This window comes from Trichosurus vulpecula, chromosome 1 (assembly GCF_011100635.1).
Source record: "Trichosurus vulpecula isolate mTriVul1 chromosome 1, mTriVul1.pri, whole genome shotgun sequence".
NCBI classification, from domain to species: domain Eukaryota; kingdom Metazoa; phylum Chordata; class Mammalia; order Diprotodontia; family Phalangeridae; genus Trichosurus; species Trichosurus vulpecula.
This window is the reverse complement of record NC_050573.1, coordinates 433,489,981-433,512,029: the sequence shown is the minus strand read 5'-3', so window position 1 is coordinate 433,512,029 and position 22,049 is coordinate 433,489,981. Positions and strand designations below refer to the sequence as shown.

Sequence of the window (22,049 nt, the reverse complement as noted above, 5' to 3'; positions counted from 1 at the left end):
AAACTAGTTATGGTGATAATAAAGATATATAATTTTTTTCCCAACCAAGCTCATGGACCTGCTGGAATCCATCTGTGGACTCCAGGTTAGAACATCTAGCCAAGGGGATTGCTCAAGTGCATTGGGTCTTCCACCAGGAAGTGCTGTGTTAATCATTCATACTCCCAGTGGGGCTGAACTTTTGGTGGTGGGTGGCTAGGGAGGGGCCCAGGCCCAAAGGGATTTCCTCTTTTTGCTGTAGGAGGGGGAAGGAACTGCCCAAAGGGTGAAAGCTTTGACCCATGTGTTCACTTTTTTCAGAGTGCACTGCTTTGAGCTCCTGGCCTGTTGTGCATTTCGTTGATGGCCACTGCTTGACTCAAGAAGGGGGACAAGCCAACTGGGCTGGAAGGAGTATGGCCTTTGTGATGGCGAGCTTCATGTGCTCTCTGCTTCTGGCCAGCCTGTTGACTCCTCAGTGTGTAAGAGCCACATCTGCAGCCCAGATGTGCACTGAGGTGAGTGCTATTAAGGGAAGTGGGGAGGAGAAGGGAGGGATAAAAGGGAAAGGAACATGAGGGAGGGGAAGGGATAGTCTTTCTCTAGTTGAAATCCAGATGCTCAATTTGGAATCTGGCCTGAGTTCGAGCATCCCACTATTCAATCTCTCTCAATAAAAAGAAAATGAGGAAAATGGCAAGATTTTCCTTCATGGGGAGTAAGTCAGATTATCTCAGAAAACAGAACTGTGGGGGAGAAGGGAATGGGAAGCAGCTTCAATGTCAGGAAAGGAAAAGTGTAGGAATATCCTTTTCTTCAGATAGTTTTGCCCCCCAAAGAATTCTTTTTCAGCCTCCCAGAATGTTAGAACTAGACAAAATCTTCTTTAGAGATCATGCCAACCTTCTCATTTTTATAGATTGGGGAACTGAGGACCAGTGACTAATCCAAGATCAGAGAACCAATGGGTAGCGGAGCTGGCGTTAGAACCCAGGTTTTCTGATACAAAGTTCTGGTCTCTCTCCAGTGAACATGGAAGGCACCGCATAAAGGGGGGAATCATTGAAAGAGTCTCAAGGCAAAGCATCAACAAGTGTGTTGCCACTAGCTTATTCCTCACTCTCATGAAGCAAAAATGAGCAAATGAGTGTTAATGAGTATGGGAAGGTGGGGGTGGAATGGTGAGCTGTTCTTGGTTTTGAGATGTTTACATCTCCAAGGTCCTTTCCAACTCTAAATCCTATGGATTTATATCCCTCTGCACGGTCCCTAATTTTTCCCACAATTCTCTATTTTTCCATCCCAACACAAAGAATAAAAAAAGAGAGGAGCCAACTCGTACCTGACTTCTGTGGACTCAAACTGTATTTTTCAAACTATGAATTGTTTCTAAGGGGGTTCATTGGAGAGCTCAGTCTTGTTCCTTTTTCTCATCAAATACCCACTCTCAGCCATCCTCGGCTCTTCCTGACTGGTGACCTGGCATCATCTGTTTTTCCAGTGCCCAGGGCCTGTCTGACAATTGCTTCTGTGGCGGATGAACCTGCATCTTGGTTGCTGGGCCCCCACAAGACCAAGTGGACTGCCTTGGTGGATTGGGGTTGATGTGAGGTTAATGACTAAGAGTAGATCTATGCTAAAGGATGGCATTTGAGTTAGATGGAAGCTGGGCCAGGAAAATCAGATCAGCAACTGAAAACAGTACAGGAATAGGAAATAGGGATGGTGGGGTTCAGGCGGAGAAGACAGGGTTGGGTAAAAAGAACACGACCTAAAACCGGGAGTTTAATAGCAACAGGTAACCACTGTTCCCACCCCCCCAAAAAAAGATTGAAATAAAAGACAAACACAGGAATAAAGATGGTTTGAGATTAAACAGATGAGGATTATGTTGAGTTTAGGAATAGAAATTATGAATGTGAGAAGGGTGCACCAGGCCAGGATTTCTTCATTCATCATCCATGAACTTGTGTTTTTGTTTTTTAATTTTGATAACTAATTTCAACATAATTGGTTTCCTTTATAATCCTATTATCTTGTTTAATGCATATATTTATATATGTGTATATGTATGTGTATGTGTGTCTCTGTGTGTGTGTTTATACACGTTAAGAGTCCATAGGCCTCACTAGACTGGCAAAGTGTTCTTTGAAACAGAAAAAGTTAAGAGCCTTTGGCCTATTTAGACACTAAGACTTTTTAGCAGCAGCAAGGATGTTTGTTAAGGACAGTGTAGTGTAGTAAGTAGAGGTCTGGTCTTAGAGTTAAGAAAAGCTGCTTCATGTATGTATAGACTTATACATATATACATGTGTATGTGTAAGTATACATATATACACATGTATGTATAGTTGTTCAGTCATTTTCAGTCATGTCTGACTTCCTGTGATCCCATTTGGGGTTTTCTTGGCAAAGATACTGGAGTGGTTTGCTACTTCCTTCTCCAATTCATTTGACAGATGAGGAAACTGAGGCAAACAGGGTTAAGTGACTTGCCCAGGGTCACCCAGCTAGTCTGAGGCTGGATTTGAACTCATGAAAACAAGTGTTCTTGATTCCATGTCTGGCACTCTATCCACTGCAACACCTAGCTGCCTATATAAAGGATAAATTGGAGAAAATCAATAGGGGAAGGCATTAGCATTAAAGTTCGATCAGGAAAGGTAGAAGGTAAGATTTTAGTTAAGACTCAGAACATGACAGGGAAGCTAGGAGGTGGAGATGAGGAGAGAGGTTAAGTCCCTTTGGATAGAACAGGACTGGGGGAGGCTACGTCTGGGTAGGATGATACAGTATGGGGTCCTAGAAACATGTGGATCCCATGAGTGCTTTAGGTATGGGGATTCGGGTCTGGATCCATCAGGGAAGAAAGCTGGGAAGTCAGTGAGATGCACTAGAAGCCCTTTACTAGACAGCCTAAGGCCAGCCCAGCCAATGCACTTACAGACAATTTCAGGAACTTACTACAATGTTTCTTGGTACCAGTCCAAGGAGTAACCAAAGACCTTGAGCTAAGAACAGGTTCAAGTGCTCTGAGGGGCCTAAGAAAGCAGTTCCCATGGCTGGCTCTTCAGGCCTCAGCTTCCCGTTCTCACCCGGTGATGCAGGAGCCAGGCTCCACAGACCAGCATTTGGCTGTGGCTGCATCTGATCCCTTGCCAGTGTTCTCGTTAACTCAACTTAGCAACGATCCAGTGAACAAGTATTAAACACTTACTATGTACAGAGCTCTAGGGAGCTCTCTTATGATTATAAATTACAAAGAAGGTATTGACCCATATCAGGAGAGGGAGTTTCCTCACCTGGAAGTCCCCAATGCCAATGATATCCCAAGTCTAGTCCCTGTCCCTAGCCCTATGTTTAGACCCTCGGGGGTGGGGAACCTGAGGCTCCAAGGCTACATGTGGCCTGCTATGTCCTCAAGAGTGGCCTTTTGACAGAATCCAAATGGATTCATTGAGGACCCAGAGGGCCACATGTAGCCTTGGAGCCTCAGGTTCCCCACCCCTGGAACTTAGAGCATTATTACATTGGACTGGAGGGAGATACAAAGATGAATGGGACCCAATTCCTGCCCTCATGCAGCTTACAGTCTAGCATGAGAATCTACTGTATTCAATTTCATTAAACTCATTTCAACCAGTATTTATTAAGCACCTAGTACATGCCACGCCATGGTGATGCAAAGGTAAAACTAAAACAAATCTTGCCTTCAAGGAGCTCATCTTAATAGCTATAACACAAAGTGGGACATGAGAAATGCAAAAGAGATATAGAACTTCAATCAGAAGTTGTGAGGAACATTGCTCACTGGGAAAATCAAGGCAGGCTTCATGGAAGAAGTAGCATTGGAGCTAGATAGAAAAGGCTGGAGGTTGTTGGAGGAGTAGAAGCATGCATGTATGTATATGTGTATGTATGTATGTATGTATGTATATACACATATGAGCCATATACATCCCCTAGATTTGTCATTGCAGTTGCAACTTCAAGAAAAGAAAGGGTCCTTCTAATAACACTTGGCAAAAGGAAGATGCTTTGTCAAACCATGTAACTTTATTTTTTATTTGGAAACTACATTCATTTTAGTTATAGATAGAAAGGCAGCACAGGAATAGTTGTAGTAGATGCTTTAATAAGTAGAATGTCATAGAAGCTTTAATAACTTCAGAAATGCGAATGCCACTAACTTACAAAAAATAACATTGTGGACATTAATTATATATATATATATATATATATTTTAAAATATTGCTGTTTCTTATTAAAATTTCACATGACCACTACCTAATGCTACATTTTGTAATATTGAATTTTTGAATTTTGTAAAAATTTTCATCAGTTGCTTGCTCAGTGACCAAAGAGATTGCATTTTAGCCTTAAAATCATGCAAAGAGCAAGGTTTTGATGCGTACATGACAGCTTTGATGACCCAACGAGAAAACAGACTAGTGGGGATAGGTCAGGTGACAGAGGTGGACAAACGAGAGGATCCACTACACTAATCCTCAGGTCTGAGAAACTGTCGACATATAGCAACACATAATAGCAGGGTGCTCCAACTTGTTCAAATTAAAATGTATTGCTCAAAATTCACCAAACTCAGTAAACATATGAGAAATTGCAATAGCTAAACTTTCAAATGATTTTAAAAATAAATTTGTGCCATTTACTTTTCTTAAATCTTAAGACTGCACTGAGACTTTTGGGACAATTTATTGAACCCTGTAGCGTTCCAGGGGACTTTTCTGGAATATAAATTGCAGAAGAACTCAGTTGTTGCCTGGCATCAACAGAGAGAGTTTAAAAGCAATGTCTTTCCCAACACCAATGATAAAAAAGAAATAAACAAAGAGAGAGAGAAAGAGGGAGGAAGGAAGGAAGTAAGGAAGGAAGGAAGGAAGGAAGGGAAGGGAAGAGAGGGTGGAAGGAAGGGAGGGCAGAAGGAAGGAAGGGATGGAGGGATAGAGGAAGGAAGGGAGGGAGGGATAGAGGAAGGAAGGAAGGAAGGAATGAGGGCAGAAGGAAGGAAGGGAGGGAGGGCTAGAGGAAGGAAAGAAGGAAGGAAGGAAAAAAGGAAGGAAGAGAGGGAGAGTGGAAGGGAGGGAGGGAGGAAAGAAGGAAGGAGGGAAGGAAGGAAGGGAAGGAGGGAGTAATCATAGGTCTGGACCCCAAAAATCTTAGGGAATAGAATAAGTAAAAGTGTGGGACAGGACATATTTCAATATATCCACGTGGAAGGGAGAAGTATGAGGTAACTACACTGAGACTTATACAACATAGGATCTGCAGAAGGAAGATCAGTTTGAGTTGTAGCTTTACTAATTTGTTAGCTGACTGACCTTGGGCAGACCTAGGCCTCAGTTTTTCCTTTTGTAAAATAAAGGAGGTGACACTAGATGATCTCCAAGGTCTCTTCCCGATCTAAATCCATGAACCTATGATTCAATTATAATTTCCCAATCCCTTCATCAGCTCGAATTTCCAAATTTCTGAAACTTCTAAAGACATTTCATCCACGGAGCTGAAAGGATTCCACTCATTCCATCTTATTACTCAAGCTGAAAAGTCAATCTCTAACGTGATCTTCATTCATTTGTAGACGTACCCCTAGTTTTATCTCCCTGCAGTCTCACCTGTCTGCTCCTAAAGCCCACGAAGGTGTCACTGATGCAACTTTTCCGTCTTCTCTTGGAGCAATGAAAGAAAATGACTGCTTGGGAGCTCCTGGGCATCCTCCCTCCTCCAAAGGCAAGGCGGTATAAGTGAAAGATGTTCCAAGGACTCGGGGCTGGAAGGTACCTTGGGCATCATCTTGTCCGACCCCCTTATTTTACAGGAGAAAAAACTGAGGCCCAAAGAGGGGAAATGATTTTCCCCTTTTCCTATCCCCCTCCACCACCCAGAGGAGGGGGAAAAGGCTGGTTTACTCATCATTTTGCCCTGGCTTAATCAGCCACTTTATCTCTTTCTGATTTCTCTCCTGGCAGTCACACAGTAAGAGAAATTTATAATTGATTACTTATGTATAAATGCTGCTGGGTGGTGCCATAGTGCACAGAGCACCAGGCCTAGAGTCAGGAAGACTCACCTTCCCCAGTTCAAGTCTGGCCTCAGACACTTCCTAGCTGTGTGACCCTGGGCAAGTCACTTAATCCTGTTTGTCTCAGTTTCCTCATCTGTCAAATGACCTAGAGAAGGAAACAGCAAACCCCTCTGGTACCTTTGCCAAAAAAAAAACCCCAAATGGGGCCACAGAGAGTGAGACATGACTGAGAACAACTGAACAAAACTTATATATAAGGTCTGACTCTGACTTCTTTAACAAAGTCACCTCCAGAAGTAGGAAACTCCCTTTACCAGGGCATTTCTGCACCTTTGCAACTTACAGTCTTAGAGAGCAAGGAATCTCAAAGTTTTTGGTCTCAAGACACCCTTACACTCTGAAAAATCACTGGAGATCCCAAAGAAATTTCGTTTATGTGTGTTTTATCTATTACTATTTACTATACTATCTATTGCTATGTTAGAAATTAATACTATTGCTGTATTAATTAATAATTATTGCTATATTAAACATTTTACGTCTTAATGTTACTATGAAAATAGTTTAACCTTCATAGACTCCTTGAAAGGTCGTCAGAAACTCCCTAGGAACCCCAGGAGCACATTTTGAGAACCACTGATCTAGAACACTGACAGGTGAAGGCAGTGTCCCGAGTCACACAGTCAGAGGTGAGGCTTGGATGCAGTTTGACTATGTTGGAGCCCAGACCTGTGTTAGAGGTTGACTCTATTCATTTAGTGCTTTAAATTACAAAGTGCTCTCTGTACTTTACCTTATTTGCTCGAAGTGACCCTATAAGGTAGGGAATGAATGCATCATTACCCCCATTTCACAGAAGAGGCAAAGGAGATTTTAAGCAGTGCCATGGTCCTTCAGAGCTGTGGACCTGTTCAATGAGTTGTAAGACCCAGATTTGAGTCCTGGCTCTGATGTTTCCTATATGTGTGACCTCCTGGACCACTTGCTACCTTCTCTGGCCTTCTCTTGGCCTAGGTAATGTCTAAGGTCCCTTCCAGCTCTGAATGCTTGAACTCCGACTTCAGACTCAGAGCTCTTTTGCCACATTGTCTTTTGGGGAAGGCAGGGGCTCTGGAACTCCCTCCCTAACAGTCATTTTCTTTCACTGCTCCAAGGGAAGATGGTAGAGATGTATCGGTGATGCCTTCACGGGCTCTAGCTGAAGCTGCAGGAAGATAAAACTGGGGAGAGGTGATGGATAGCAAGAGCTTTCAGGGAGAGTGATGGGGGCCCTTAGGTGTGTGAGGGAACTGCCCTCCCGCACCAGCAGAATTACAGGGGGCTAAATGGGAAGGGGCCTGAAGAACGGCAATGAAAATTATGAAATGCCTCTGGGAGACCCCAGGGAAGAAAGATTTTATAGGCCTTTGATGATTTATTTTGTTAGAGAAAAGCAGACTAAATAAAAAGTACCTACTCTACTAAAATCTGAAAGTACCAGGCAACATTCCTGTTTTTTCCTAGTTAGCTTGTATAAGAACCAGGGGAACAATCAAAATGGTGAGAAAAAAATCCCTATAACCCAGAGTCTGTCAATAAACACTTGTTACGCACCTACTATGTGCCAGGCCCTGGGTTAAGCACTGAAAATACAAAGGGGAAAGAGGGTCCTGGAGCTCCCAGTCTGATGGGAGAGACAACATGCAGATAGCCACGTACAAAGAAGTTACCTGCTAGGCTAAGTTGGAAACAGGAAATAGAGACAAGGCACTAGAATAAGTTTTTGAACCAGGTCGGTGAGCCCTTGGCAGGAAAGGGGGTGGTCCTCAAGGGGAGGAGGAGAAAAGAATCTCTGCTTGGGCAGGAAATATAGTGACTGCCACCATCAAGTCAGGAGAGGCCCTGGTTTCAGTCTTGCCTCTGACATTTATCATGTGACCTCAAGGAACCTCCCTGGTCCTCAGTTTCGTTTTCTGTAAAACGAGAATGATACCTCACCAGGCTGTTGGGAGAATCAAATGGGTTAAGAGCTAGAAAGCATTTTATAAATGTCATCAATTACTCACCAGGCACCCACTGTGACAAAGCACTCACGAGATGCGGAGAGAGAGGCTAAATTTTGTTAGTCAAGTCAAGCTGGGAAGCATTTATGCTAGAAATAGAAAAGGAAAGCAAAACTAGTGCCCGCCTTCAAAGAACTCACAGGCTGAGGGCTCCTGTTTTCATTTGGTTGGCAGTTTAGAAGGGGGCTATGATACAAACACATAGAACTACAATATTATGTGATTCGGTTCAATTCAACTCAACAAGCATTTGTTAAAACACTTAGACAAACCAGGTAGAGTGCTAAGCACAGGGGAGGGAGGAGGTGGTTTTTTAGTGGTCCCTAAAATCTCATTGAAGATGGCTGCCAGGGAATACAGAGACAAAAATTCCTGCCCTCAAGGAGTTTCTATTCTACTGGTGGTGAGATACGAGAAGTATGGGGAGGACCAGATCACTAACAGCTTTGGCGTAAGGGAGAGAGATCAGGAAAATCTTCCTCAAGGAGGTAGGGCCTGAGCTGAGCTTTAAGGAATTAAGGTCCCTAAGAGGGCAGTTCAGTGGATAGAGCGCCAGGCCTGAAGTCAGGAAGACTCATCTTCCCGAGTTCAAATCTGGCCTCAGACACTTATTAGCTGTGTGACCCTGGGCAAGTCACTTAACACTATTTGCCTCAGTTTCCTCATCTGTAAAATGAGCTGGAGAAGGAAATGGAAAGCCACTGCAGCATCTTTAGAAGAAGGTAAGGAGTATATTTCAATTAGGGATGGGGCCAAGCCCAAGCTGAGGTACAGAGAGAGTCAGGAACTAGAACGGGGAGTTGGAACAAGAACAAGGAAGCCAGTTTAGCTGGAAGGCAGAGTAGGCAATACATCTAGAAGGGTAAAATGGTGACCAGCATTAAAAATCATACAGAGGAGCTTATATTTTATCCTAGAGGCAATAGAAAACTGTTATACGAGGTCATCCAGGCTAATCCCACTCTAACCACCCTCAGAAATGGTCTAGTTTTAAAAACTTCTTCAAATAACCTTGTGAACTTTCAATTATCCAATAATTGTTAAAAGTTAAGGTCCATTTTCTTCTGCTATGACCTGCCAAGTGAGTAAATGCCACCCTGCCCTCCCCCTGGACCCAAATGAATAAAAGACTTCTCTGTCCAAGCACGGCCAGCTTCACAATCAGGCAGCCACCTTCACAATGAGATTTTGGCTGTTGTTCAGTCATTTTCAGTCATGTCTAAGTGACTCTCACGATCCTACTTGGGGTTTTCTTGGCAAAGATATTAGAATGCTTTGCTATTTCCTTTTCTGACTCATTTTGCAGATGATATAACGGAGGCAAATGGGATTAAATGACTTGCCCAGGGTCACTCAGCTAGTAAGTACCTGAAGTCAGACTTGAACTCGGAAAGATGAGTCTTCCTGACTCAAGGCCTGGTGTTCTATCCACTGTATCACCTAACTGCAATGAGATTTTTAGGGAGAACCAAAAGGCTAAGCTCCTCCCCTTTCTCTTCCCCCTAAAGTAGTAGGAAGCAAGCTAGATTTTGGAGCCAGAGAACCTGGGTTGAAATGCCTGCCCTGCTACTTCATACATTTGTTACCTAGAACAGATCACTTCCTCCTCTCCGGGCCTCAGTTTCCTCAACTTTAAAATGAGAACATTCAACTTTATGATCCGTCTCTGAGATCCTTTCCAAGTCCAATCTCAACAGGTACTTATTAAGGGCATACTGTACCAGGTGTTGTATTAAGCACATCTTAAGATCCTCATTCTTAACATTCTCCCATTAGAGAGCACAGGATTTTCAATAATTCAATTCAGTCAACATTTGTTAAGCATCTACTATGTACCAGTCACTGTTCTAAGCTCTGGGGATACACATTGAGAAGGAAAGACAGAGACAGAGAAAGAGAGGAAAGAAAGAAAGAAAGAAAGAAAGAAAGAAAGAAAGAAAGAAAGAAAGAAAGGGAAGAAAATAAAAGAAAGAAAGTAGGAAGGAAGGAAAGAAAGAAAGGAAGAAAGAAAAGAAAGGAAGGAAGAAGGAAAGGAAGGAAAGAAGGAAGAAAGAAAGGAAGGAAGAAAGAGAGAGAAGAGGAAGGAAGGAAGGAAGGAAAGAAGGAAGGAAGGAAGAAAAGAAAGGAAGGAAGAAGGAAAGGAAGGAAAGAAGGAAGAAAGAAAGGAAGGAAGAAAGAGAGAGAGGAGGAAGGAAGGAAGGAAGGAAAGAAGGAAGGAAGGAAGAAAAGAAAGGAAGGAAGAAGGAAAGGAAGGAAGAAAGAGAGAGAGGAGGAAGGAAGGAAGGAAGGAAAGAAGGAAGGAAGGAAGAAAAGAAAGGAAGGAAGAAGGAAAGGAAGGAAAGAAGGAAGAAAGAAAGGAAGGAAGAAAGAGAGAGAGGAGGAAGGAAGGAAGGAAGGAAGGAAAGAAGGAAGGAAGGAAGAAAAGAAGGAAGGAAGAAGGAAAGGAAGAAAGAAAAGAAAAAAGAAAGGAAGGAAGGAAGAGGGAAGGAAGAAAAAGGAAGGAAGGAAAGAAGAAAAAAGAAAGAGAGAGAAATAAAGGAAAGAAAGAGAGAAAGTAAGAAAGAAAAAAGGGAGGAAGGAAGGAAAGGAGGAAGCTGGGGAGAAAGGAAGGGAGGAAGGAAGGAAGGAGGAAAGGAAGGAAGAAAAAGGAAGGAAGGAAGAAAAAAGAAAGAAAGAAATAGAGATAAAGGAAGGAAGGAAGGAAGGAAGGAAGGAAGGAAGGAAGGAAGGAAGGAAGGAAGGAAGGAAGGAAGGAAGGAAGGAAAAAGAAAAAGAAAGAAAGAGAGAGAGAGAAAGAAAGAAAGAAAAAGAGAAAAGGAAGGAAGGAAGACAGTCTTTGTCTTCAAGGAACTTGCAATCTAATGGGGGGAAGACAGTACCCAGAAGGAAGCTGAAAAGTGGGGAGTCGCCAGAGATTGAAGCAGAGCCTGCTAGTGGAAAGTGTAATTACCTGGAAAGTTCAGCTACCAGCTCTCTACAAGGAAAGCTTTAGGAGGAGTTTACTGCTCCACCTCTAATGGGGGGAGGCCAAGAAGCCTTTGAGGTTCAAAACCTCAGTCAACCAGTATGATGATGAGATTTCGGGTGATCAGTTTATCCTGAAAGGGGCATGATCTCAATGGAAACAGAAGTGTTGATTGAAAGTAGAGTATTAGAAGACCTGGCTCTAGCTCTCACCATGCTGTCTGCAAGCTGTTGGGACCTTCCCTAGCCTCCCTGAGTCTCCGTTCCTTGGTCAGGAATAATCCCTATTCCGTACCCTCTATCCTTATCTTGTTGAGTTATAGGGAGGAGGAAATGAAGCATGTATGTGAAAGCCTTTATAAAACTGGGAAGGGCCATATGACATTATCATTATTCCTTGGCTCGAAGTTTTGTCCTCTGTTCAGATGCAAACACCCCCCGCTGCAATGTAAGCAATACAGTGGACAAAGTGCTGGACCTGGAGTCAGAAGACATGAATTCAAATGTGACCTCAGACACTTAGTAGCTATGTGACTCTGGACAAGTCACTTAAACTGCTTCAGTTTCCTCATGTGTAAAGTGGGGATAATAATCGTCCCAGGGTTGTTATGATGATAAATTGACGTAATGTTTATAAAGCACTTTGCAAATCTTAAATTGCTATTTAAATATTAACTATATTATTTTTTATGATTAATAATAATGATAATAATTTCTTCTTTCCCTCTCCCTCTTCCAATCTTAGTCTGAATAGGCTTATCAGATCCTTTCCTGAGGGGTAATAACATTTCAGAGGCAATTAGCTAGCTCAGGGGATGGAGTACTGTGCCTGGAGTCAGGAAGACCTGAGTTCAAATTTGGCCTCAGACATTTACTAGCTGAGTTACCCTGGGCAAGTCATTAACCTCTGTTTGCCTTAATCCGCTGGTGAAGGAAATGGCGAACCACTCCAGTATCTTTGCCAAGAAAACTCCATGGCCAGTATCGGCAACCTATGGTCCACAGGCTCACAAAGAGTCAGATTTGACCGAATAACAACGACAGTTCTCATCTATATAGTGTTTCAAGGTTTGCAGCCCTGTGCCTACTTTATCTCATCTGATCTCCACCATAATTTTGAGTTAATAAGAGGGATACTGAAAAGGGTACAGAACTAGGCCAAGTGTCAAGAGACTCAAATTGCAGCATTGGCTTTCCTTCTTATTAACTGAATGATGTCAGGCAAGTCACAAATTCCCTGGGCTTCAGTTTCTTCAGTTATACAGTAAGGAGTTCAGGGAAAGCAACCTCTCAGGTGGTGCTTCTCCTTCTCAAAGTCTATGATTCTAAGAGAGAGGAGAGAAAGCAGGAGTTTTGGCACCAGGGAAGAGAGCGTAGAATGGGCACCACTCAGGAAGCTTGGAGGTAGAAATGGGCAGCTGGAGGAACCAGAAAATAAGCTTCATATTTTTGCTTGAGCTAACCTTGCTTTTAGGAAATGGTACCTCTGCGTCTCTCAGTTTATTTCCTTTTTTTAGTTTCCTTCCTTTGTTTTGTTTGTTTTGTAAGGAAGAGGAGGAGTTTGTGCTGCAAAATCAAAGCAATTTGGTCTTCATTGAGTGCCAAAGTATCCTTTACCACCCTCTACTCCCACAGCCAAGACAGACTTGAACAATGAGAAAATGTCCTACTAAACTGTGTTTAATACATCTGGGAGTGGGTGGGAGAAAGGGAGAAAGGCTTTGTGTGCCTCCTTCTGTCAAGGTCAGATTGAGTTAAACTGGAGAATATCTTTCCCTATGGCTGTCTTCCATTCTTTCTCTCCCTTCAATTGATTTTGACCCAGGCCATCTCCAGTCCTGCTGATCTATATCTTGCCACAGGACTCAGATGCCTCTGGAGGAGAAAGTGAGGCTGGTGACTTTGCACAGCCCTCCCTCACTTAAATCCAATTCAGTTGCATGTCATGGCATCGCCTCCCTGATGTCATGGTCCTCTTCCAGAACGGAGAACAAACAAAACCAACCTGGATTTGACCCCTAACTCCACAGGTAGAGTTATCTCTTCCACATCAAGGGGGTTATGGGCATGGTGCCACCACAGTTGCCCCTGGAAAATCCAAGTAAATTCTTTTGGCCCTCCCTCCATACCAGAGAAGAAGTCTGAATTATTATGGCATTAAAAAATAAAATACATTGATACTATACAATATTATACAAATATTTTATGCAGTTTCTAAACCTTTTTCATTTCATTTACTGGCCTTCACATATATGCAGCTTCCACAAAACTCCCAAGAAATCCCTATTTAATTTCTTATGCCAACCTATGATATATCAAAACCACAATGGTGAAAGTCATGATATGGAAGGGATAACTGTATAGAGCTTTAAGGTTTTCAGAGCACTTTACATATATTTTCTCATTGATCCTCATAACAACTTTGTGAAGTAGGTGCTTTATTAACCCCATTTTTCAGATTGGAAAACTGAGGCAGGAAGTGTTTACGTGAATTGCCCAGGGCTATGCAGCTAGTAAGGGTCTGGGGCAGGATTCCAGGTCAAGTCTATCCTGCCTCCAAATGTGGCACTGATTCTATCATGCCACTTAGCTACTTCAAAAAAGTGCCATAGTAAAGCACTTTGGCTGCTCTGACTCTCACATTAAAGGAAGCAGGGATCCCAGACCCAGAGAGCCAGGCAGGATGGGTGCTCAGGTTTCCAGAGGAGTCAGATTTAGGCTGGTGATAGCAGGAGAGAGTGAAAATGTGGGCAGAAACCCAGACACAGAAGCTACTTTTGCCTTTTGGTCAGCTACTGCCAATGCTGCCAGCCTCCACTGTTTATCCCTCTTTAACTCCTTTAAGCAGTCCTGGGGACTTCCTCTTTCTATTCTGGGTGTTTTCTGCTTTCCTCTTGACTTACCCTCTCTGCTCTGGCTTCTTACAAGCGGACCGGAGTAGTCAGGGTGTGACCCTGTCTAGTACTTGGCAGGAAAGGTTCTGGCTGGCCTCACAACGAGCAGGGCTGCCCTGTATCTGTGGCATCCCACCCTCCATTGATCAAGGGAGCCCCTCATTGTCTACCCACCCCCTATGAGAGGCAGCTCAGAACCTCACTCTCTCAAAGTTTCTCCAAGGTGATCTCAGAGCAGGAGCTTTTTGTTTTTTTGACCTAAGGTATCACTCACTCACTGAGTGCTGCGTATGTATTTTCAGTTGTCTTTCCCCATGGGGGTTCATTTGCATTTTTCAATCAGGACTTTATTTTGCTTTTTTTTTTTCCTACTGTGTTCCTAACTCTTTTAGATCCATCTGTCTTTTCTTTCTGCTTGCTTGCGTTGAAATCAAGTTCCAGTTTAGCATCCTTTGAATTTCACTCAAGGGCTGTTCTCTCCCTTTACCCATGTATCACCAGCACTTTCCACCTTTATTACCACTTATAATGTTAAACCAGTAGCTAGGTGGCACAGTGGATAGAACACCTGGCCTGAAGTCAGTAAGACCTGAGTTCGAATCTGCCCTCAGACACTTACTAGCTGTGTGACCCTGGGCATGTCACCTAACCCTGTTTGCCTCGGTTTTCTCATCTGGAAAAATGAGCCGGAGAAGTAAATGGCAAACCACTGCAGAATCTTTGCCAAGCAAACCCCAGAAAGGAGTTATGAAGAGTTGGACATGACTGAAAATGACTGAAGAGCCACATTTATTATTTGCTCTATGCAAAGTACTGGGAGAGAGTTTTGTTTTGTTTGAGGGAGAGGGAACCTGTGGTTTCAGTGGATAGAGCACTGGACCTGGAGTCAGGAAGACCTGAGTTCTAATTCTACCTCAGATACTAGCTGAGTGACCCTCCAAACTTAACCGGATTACCTCAGTTTCCTAAACTGTCAAATGAGGATGATTATAATATCACCTCCCTCCCAAGATTGTTGTGAGCATCAGATGAGATAATATTTGTAAAATCGCTTAGCACGGAACTGGCACATAATCAATCCTTGTTTCCTTCCTTCCCCTCAAAAAGGAAACTCCCACTGATACAGATTGATAGCTGTTCAGCAACTTACAGTCTTAGAGACTCTCAGGGCTCAGGAACTGAGAAGTTAAGTAACTTGTCCAGGATCATACATAGTATGTCAGAGGCAGGATTTGAACCCAGATCTTTTGGACTATAAGGTCAGCTTTGTAAGCACCACTGTAGGCTGCCTCTTCCTCAGAGACATACAATGCTTAAATACACCTATCTTGCCTGAACTCACAGTCTAGTCAGGGGTAGTTAAATGATCAGATAGAGAAGCAGTGTGACACAGTAGGTAGAGGGCAGAAGAAGGGAAACCTCAAATTCCGCCTCCAATTCATACTATGTGTGTGATCACGGATATGTCAACTAATTTTTCTGTGCCTCAGTTTCCTCATCTGTAGAATGGAGATTATACCTGCAGTACCATATCTACCTCATGGGTTGTTGTGAGAAGAGAATGAGATAAAGTATGTGAAGTGTTTTGCAAACCTTAAAGTGCCGTGTAAATGTGTCATCATCACAGCACCTGTTTACAGCTGTAATATGAGATGGCATAGGGCAAGTCTATAAAAGCAGTGCTGTTGAGTATCTGAAAGGAGGACTCACTAGGAGGAAGAGCGGAAGCTTCCTGGAGGATGTGGTGTTTGAAATGGGCCAGAAATGATGATTTCAGCAGTAAGTGTCTGAGGCCAGATTCGAACTCAGGAAGAGGAGTCTTCCTGACTCTAGGTTCCTCCAGCACCGCATGAATGATCCTAAGAGTCTATCTTACTAGTTGCGTGACCCTGGGCAAGTCACTTCACCCTGCTTGCTGTTTTCTTCATCTGCCAAATGAGCTGGAGAAGGAAATGGCAAACTACTCCAGTACCTTTGTCAAGAAAAACCCAAGTGGGGTCACTAAGAGTCAGACACAATTGAAAAATGACCCCAAAACAACGAAAGATTCTGTAGTAAATCCACTTTGGGACAGGATGAGTTTGAAAAATGAGGGGGTAATAAAATGACATAAAATGTAAACTGAAGTTTCTTGTGATTTCCTTTTGAAAATATTATTGATATCTTCTGTTTCTTTGCCACCTTCATTTTCTAACGTATCCTATCCAGAGAGCCATCCTTTATAACAAATAAAAAGAAAAGGGAGAAAAAAGCTATTCAGCAAAACTAATACCTCAATGCAGTCCAATAGAAGAGAATGTGTCATTTCGCATCCAGAGTTCTCCGCTCACATCTCTTCTTTGGGTCATTATAATTGCATTACAATCTTCAGTTTCCATTTTTAAATTGAACAGCTGTTGTTTTTCTTTCCATCCACTTGGTTGTTTTCCTGGTTCTGCTTACTTCACTTTACATCAGTTCATTTAAGTCTTCTCTTGTCTCTTTGTAGTCTTCGTTACATTGTTTCTCATAAGGCAGCTATCTCATAATGCCACTATCACGCTCATGTGCCACAATTTGTTTAGTTATTCCTTCCCTAATGAGTGGAGGTGAACTTTGTTTCTGGTTCTTTGCTTTACTAAAAATGGTGCTTTTATAAATGTTTTGGCATATTTTGGACCTTTGTTTCTGACTTTGATTTCTTTGGGATATGCCCAGCACTGAGATCTCTGAGGCAAAGGGGATGGACATTTTAGTGACTTTCTTTGAATAATTCCAAATTATTTCCCTGAATGCTATTACTAATCCATAGCCCCACCAAAGTTGTGTTAGCACTCCTGTCATTCTATAACCCCTCCCGAATCACTTATTCCCATAATACCCGTGGGTGAGCTAAGGAAAGACTTTTAAAAAGCAATTTGGGGAAGCTTATGCAAATGGCATAGAGCAGATGAAGAGAGAAAGGTGGAAGCTGCTTTAGAGACTAGGGAATAATTTGAGTATGGTTCAAGAGTAGGCAGAAGGGATGAGATCAAGGGCACAGATGAATTCATCTTGGCAAGGAGTAGGGCTGCCTCATCGTAAGACAAGAGGGAAGGAAGAGAGAATGGGTAAAGATACTCACAAGTTTTAAGTTACAGAGCAGGAGAGTTGAGGAAGCTTACTTCAAAGGACCTCAGTCTTCTAAGTGAAATCGGAGGCTAGATCATCGGATATGTGCGTAAGGGGTGAGGGATGTTATATGTTTTGGAAGACAGGAAAAGGTTTGAAACAGCTCCTGTGGAAAACAACATGGAGAATCGATGAGAGTTGAAAAGAAGGATTGTCCTGCAACTGTGAAGGTCTAGATGAAGTTACGCTCCATAAATTTATAGCAGGTGAAATCATCATGATTTCATAGCTCTCTCCAAGGATTCTGGGCAGCCAGGGAACAGGAACACAGCAATCTGGTAGTGGAGGTCACTCAGAGTTGAACATTAGCAGTCCAGTAACATGCAAGGCCAGGGGATTAAGGCTTACCGTGGGAGTAAGGGGTAGAGTGGTTGTTGAATGTGAAGAATTTGGAATATTGTAGACCTAACTCATTTTCTTGAAGATGATAATACCCTGATCGCAGGATAATATTACAAGTCATCAAAAAACAAAAACAGCTGTTCATAAGTACACAAACTTTGTTCTATCAACATATCAAACTTGGAGCCCACAGGTAGCACAAGCACCCCAAAACCATGCTGTCCAAAACCTGTAACCCAGCCTCCTCTTCTCTCCTAGTGCTCCAGTGGGTTGGCCTCCAACACCTGGCAATTCTCAACAGGACCACACACTCTTGTCTCTTAGCCCCCAGGTGGCATGGGGTATAGATTTCCCTTGAATATTCAAAGCAAAAGGGCTATTATCTATGTAAATGTGGATTGTTGTTCTTATGACATATATTTGTGAAGGTGCAGAGTCTGACAGTTAACAAGCATTTATTAAACATCTACTATGGGCCTTGTACTATGCTAATCACTAGAGATAAAAGAAAGGTAAAAAATTGTCCCTGCCCTCAAGAAGCTCAAGTTATAATGGAACAAAAGCTATATAAATAATTTCAAGGGTGAGAAACCTGCAGCCTGGAGGCCTTCTAGGTCCTTGGGTTTGGTCTTTTGACTGAGTCCAAGTTTTACAGAACAAATCCTTTTCTTAAGGGGATTTGTTCTGTGAAGTTTGGATTCTGAACTAGGTACATATAAAAATACAGAATAGGGGGAAAGTAATCTGAAAGGAGAGTGGGTCAGAAACAGCAGAGAATCAGTCTTCAGGCTTCTAAAGAAATAATGGGTAAAAAAATAAAAAAATATACAAATATATAAAATATATATATATATAAAATGTATAAATATATAAAAATTTAGTTCAAAGTTCCAATAATTATTGCACACTAAGCTCTACCTAATATTTTTATAATTCTATTTTAAAATGTCTTTTCATATTGATTAGCTTAAGCCCCCACTTACTCATTTTGTTAGTTACAGAGCCATGAATTTGTGAAACAACTATGTAGGAAACCATGGAAACATGCAAAACTACGTAAACCACAGGACTTGAGTTAGCTACTTCAAGTTCTACATATTTTGTGGGTCAGAATCCTTTCCAAACCACAACTCACAAGCCCCCATCAAAGTATTTTGCTTTTAACTAATCAGCCAGATGACATATTCAGTTCATCACAAAGGCATTTTATAAAAGAGCGATATAAATAATAATAGAGTATTCTTGTTTCCCAATCTCAATCTCAATCTTCAACAAATACATAAACACCCCTTGTAAACTGCATACCTTTACAGAGATTGTGTGGAGGATATTCACAAAAAGGGATTACATAGGTGTCCATATATGAAGGGATGTACATGTGAATGTCTAACCACAGCATACGCATGGAAGGGCAACTCCTATCACTGATACAAAGCTGGAATGTCTTCTGCTGCTCTCTGCCAGGCCTGCTCCCCTCTCATGCTTCCTCTGGCTGATCATCCACTCAGGCTATCTTCAGGGTCACTTAACGTTCTACACATTTACTCTGGGTGCTGTGACTATAGCTCTTTTGAAAATAACAGAAATAGTAACAGTTGGATTTATATGGTGCTTTTAAGATTCGCAAAGGGCTTTACAAATAGTTTTTCGTTTGATACTCGTGGCACAAAACAGGAACTTAACGAGTGATTGGTCTCCCTTCTGGGGTGAGCCTGGCCAGCCTCCCCTGTAGCCTGTGATACAACAAGACTGGGATAGCTCATTATTCTCATTTTGCAAACGAAGAAACTGAGACAAACAAAGGATAAATGACTCGCCCAGGGTCACATAGCCAGTCAGTCTGAGGCAAGATTTGACCTCAGGTCTTCCTGACTCCAAGCCCAGCAGTGTTACACACTCTACCACCTAGGTGCCTCAGCCTAGCCACCTCTAATATCCATTAGAGAATTTGTGGTTATGAACCTCCCAAATGTTATAGTTTGCTTTCCTGCTTCAGTGACAACGGGAGAACGGCCATCATTTAATGAGGTATCTTTTCGATATTTCAGAATTTGTAGTGGCTAAGGGTAATCATTATGAACATCACTTATGATTATTAATTACGATTAATTTATTATGATTGTCCAGTATTGGAAATATAGACTCATTAGTTTTTGTTTATAAAATTCCTTAGAGCTGACAAGGCAATTCTTTCTCTGAGGTTGACAGAACAAGTATTGTTACTGTCAGATGAGGACACTGAGGCTGAGGTAGGTTAAGGGTCATGTCCATCCAGAACCATGTAGGCAGTAACTATGAGAGGCTCAAGTCCAGATCTATTGACTAGAAGTGCAGTATTTGTTCCCCTCCATCAGCTCAAATGGGCACTGATCTTGGGGTGCATTGATCTGTGCTTTGGGTATTCCCATCCTTAGTCCGTCTGGGGGACCCCAGTTGGGGTAGTGGCCTGCAAACTGGATTTGGAGTCAGAAGAGGTGGGTTCTGATACTGGCTATCCCTCTTACTCCCTGTGTGACTGTGGGCAAGTTATTTTTATAACGAGAAAGGTTGGGTGACTTCTACGATGCTATGTGGACCTTGGCAGTTCACTTAACTCCCCTGGGCCATTTCCTCACCTATAAAAAGATGGTTTTAGACTAGATGGTCTTAGGTCCTGTCCAATTGTAGATCTAGGATACCATATATGACCTTGTGGTTTGTCTTTTTGTCCTTTTAAAAAATGAGCGCAGGGGAAATAAAACCTGCTAAATTGTACCATTTGCAGTTAATTGGATTTTATTTCATACAGTTGCAGAATTCAGTGTATTTCCTGTTACTCTCCATTGCCCTAAACTCTAATTTCCTTGAGAAACTGAGTCTGACCTGCCTTCTTCATGGGCTGGATATGGAGGGGGCTTCTCTTCCTTTGGCTACTCGGCCATAGTCTCAAAAGTGTGCCCAGGCCTCTCGTTGAGCCCCATTAGAGAGCTAGGCATTTCTTCCAGGCTTCTCTCTCTGTATCCCAGTGAGGGAAAGAACTTAGTGTGGGTCAGGTGAGGATTAGGTCTGGATTTATTTAGACCCTGGAGCCCTCACAAACACAAGAGGAGAAGGGAGTTGTTGCTGCCTTAAAGCCTCCTGCTGCCAGGTCATAATGGAGCCAGACAAATTCTGCTGTATCTTTTCTTGCTCCTGTGTGCCCCAGCAGGAACAGCAGAGTGAGGGCCCAGGAGCACCCCTGGTGGGTGAGGGAGAAGAGAACCAGGGCAGCCCAGCTGTGGCAGCAGCTGTGTATCAATAGCTATGAGGCTCGTGCTGCATACAGGGGCTGGCACCTGGGAGCTGCTGCCCACGTGGGTTGCCCCACAGCAGTCAGTCAGCCAAATCAGAGTTTGAAATGCAAAGTGTGCATTTCAAAAACATGCTGAGAATTCATAGAGGTCCCTAAGGACTGAGGTCTACGTAAGATGATGAATGAATTACAAATAGATATAAATATACAATTTTCATTAGTGACAGTTATAATGCTTCCATCTCATCCATGTGATTAAGAGGGAAATCTGACTTCCTTTCTATGACTTACTCATACTTCCCTTGGTACAGGTGCCCAGATCAGCAGTAATCTCTATGAGTGAGCAGTAGTATGAGGCAATTAGCATGGCAGGCCTGGTCTCCTCAGTAAAGGTCATGCATTGGAGGCATGGGTAATCTCAAGATTCTCATGAGGGAAATGCTGATCTTGAGCCCAGGGGAACAGGAAGCTGGAGCAGGTCATTATCTGGCCCAGGCAGGCTCGATGGGGGATGGAGTGTGGTGACTCAGAGCTGCTTTCTTGCCTCTTGCCTCTACAGGCAGCAACTCACGTCATAGTAAGGAGGAGGGGGAAATAAAGGGAATGGGGGGAGGGGAGAAAGAATAGAAGGGGAAGGGAAAGATGGGGAGAACAGGAGGGAAAGGGAGGGGATGAAGTTAGAGCTAAAAGGATAGGAGAAAAAGGGAAGATTGAGGGAAAGGAGAGTGGGAGAAGGAAGAGGAGAGAGAGGAAAAGGGAAGCACTGTTACTTGCTGTATTATGGGTTTCTGTGCCGGTATTGATATTGGGGCTAATATGAGAAGGACGGACTTTGCATCACTAAAAGGCTGGTGTCTAGTTGATAAATATTCATATTTTGTTTTTGCGTTTAAACACAACTAGTCTGCTGGCCTTGCTATGAGACCCTTAGGGAGGATAAGTCCATAGGGAAAAGTTTGTCTGCTGGCCTAGAAATCCTGTGTAATCAACCTAAGTACTGGGGAGTGGGGAGGGGGTGGTGGGCAGCTGAGAGGGGGAAAGGGGGAGAAGAGAAGGGGCGGTCAGTGAGGCCTTCCCCGACAGTGACACATTGAACTAGCCTCATTTGAACACCCACTATTCTTCAGAATCTGACTCAACAAGCATTTATCACATTCCAGTTCTGTGCAGGACGCTGTGCTAGCAATTGGTTCCAAAAATGAAAAAGAAACCCATCCCTGACACCATTTCCTGAAAACAGTTGTTGTTTGAGCTTTGGTCCATATTCCTCAATTATCCTCAGTTACCAGGCACAGAGATTTAGAACTGAAAGGCCCTCTGAGGTTATCTAGTCACTCATTTTACATATAAGAAAATGAAAG

General features: G+C 42.8%; 1 protein-coding gene across 1 annotated transcript in view; it reads left to right on the top strand.

Moving 5' to 3' along the window:
- Window positions 1-318: 318 nt before the first annotated feature.
- Window positions 319-22,049, top strand: part of CD180 (CD180 molecule) — a 33,223-nt gene continuing 11,492 nt past the window's right edge. The window contains exon 1 of the mRNA XM_036750054.1: window positions 319-497. Within this exon, the coding sequence (XP_036605949.1) occupies window positions 396-497 (102 nt within the window). The 5' untranslated portion in view covers window positions 319-395. The remainder of the gene's footprint in view (window positions 498-22,049) is intronic.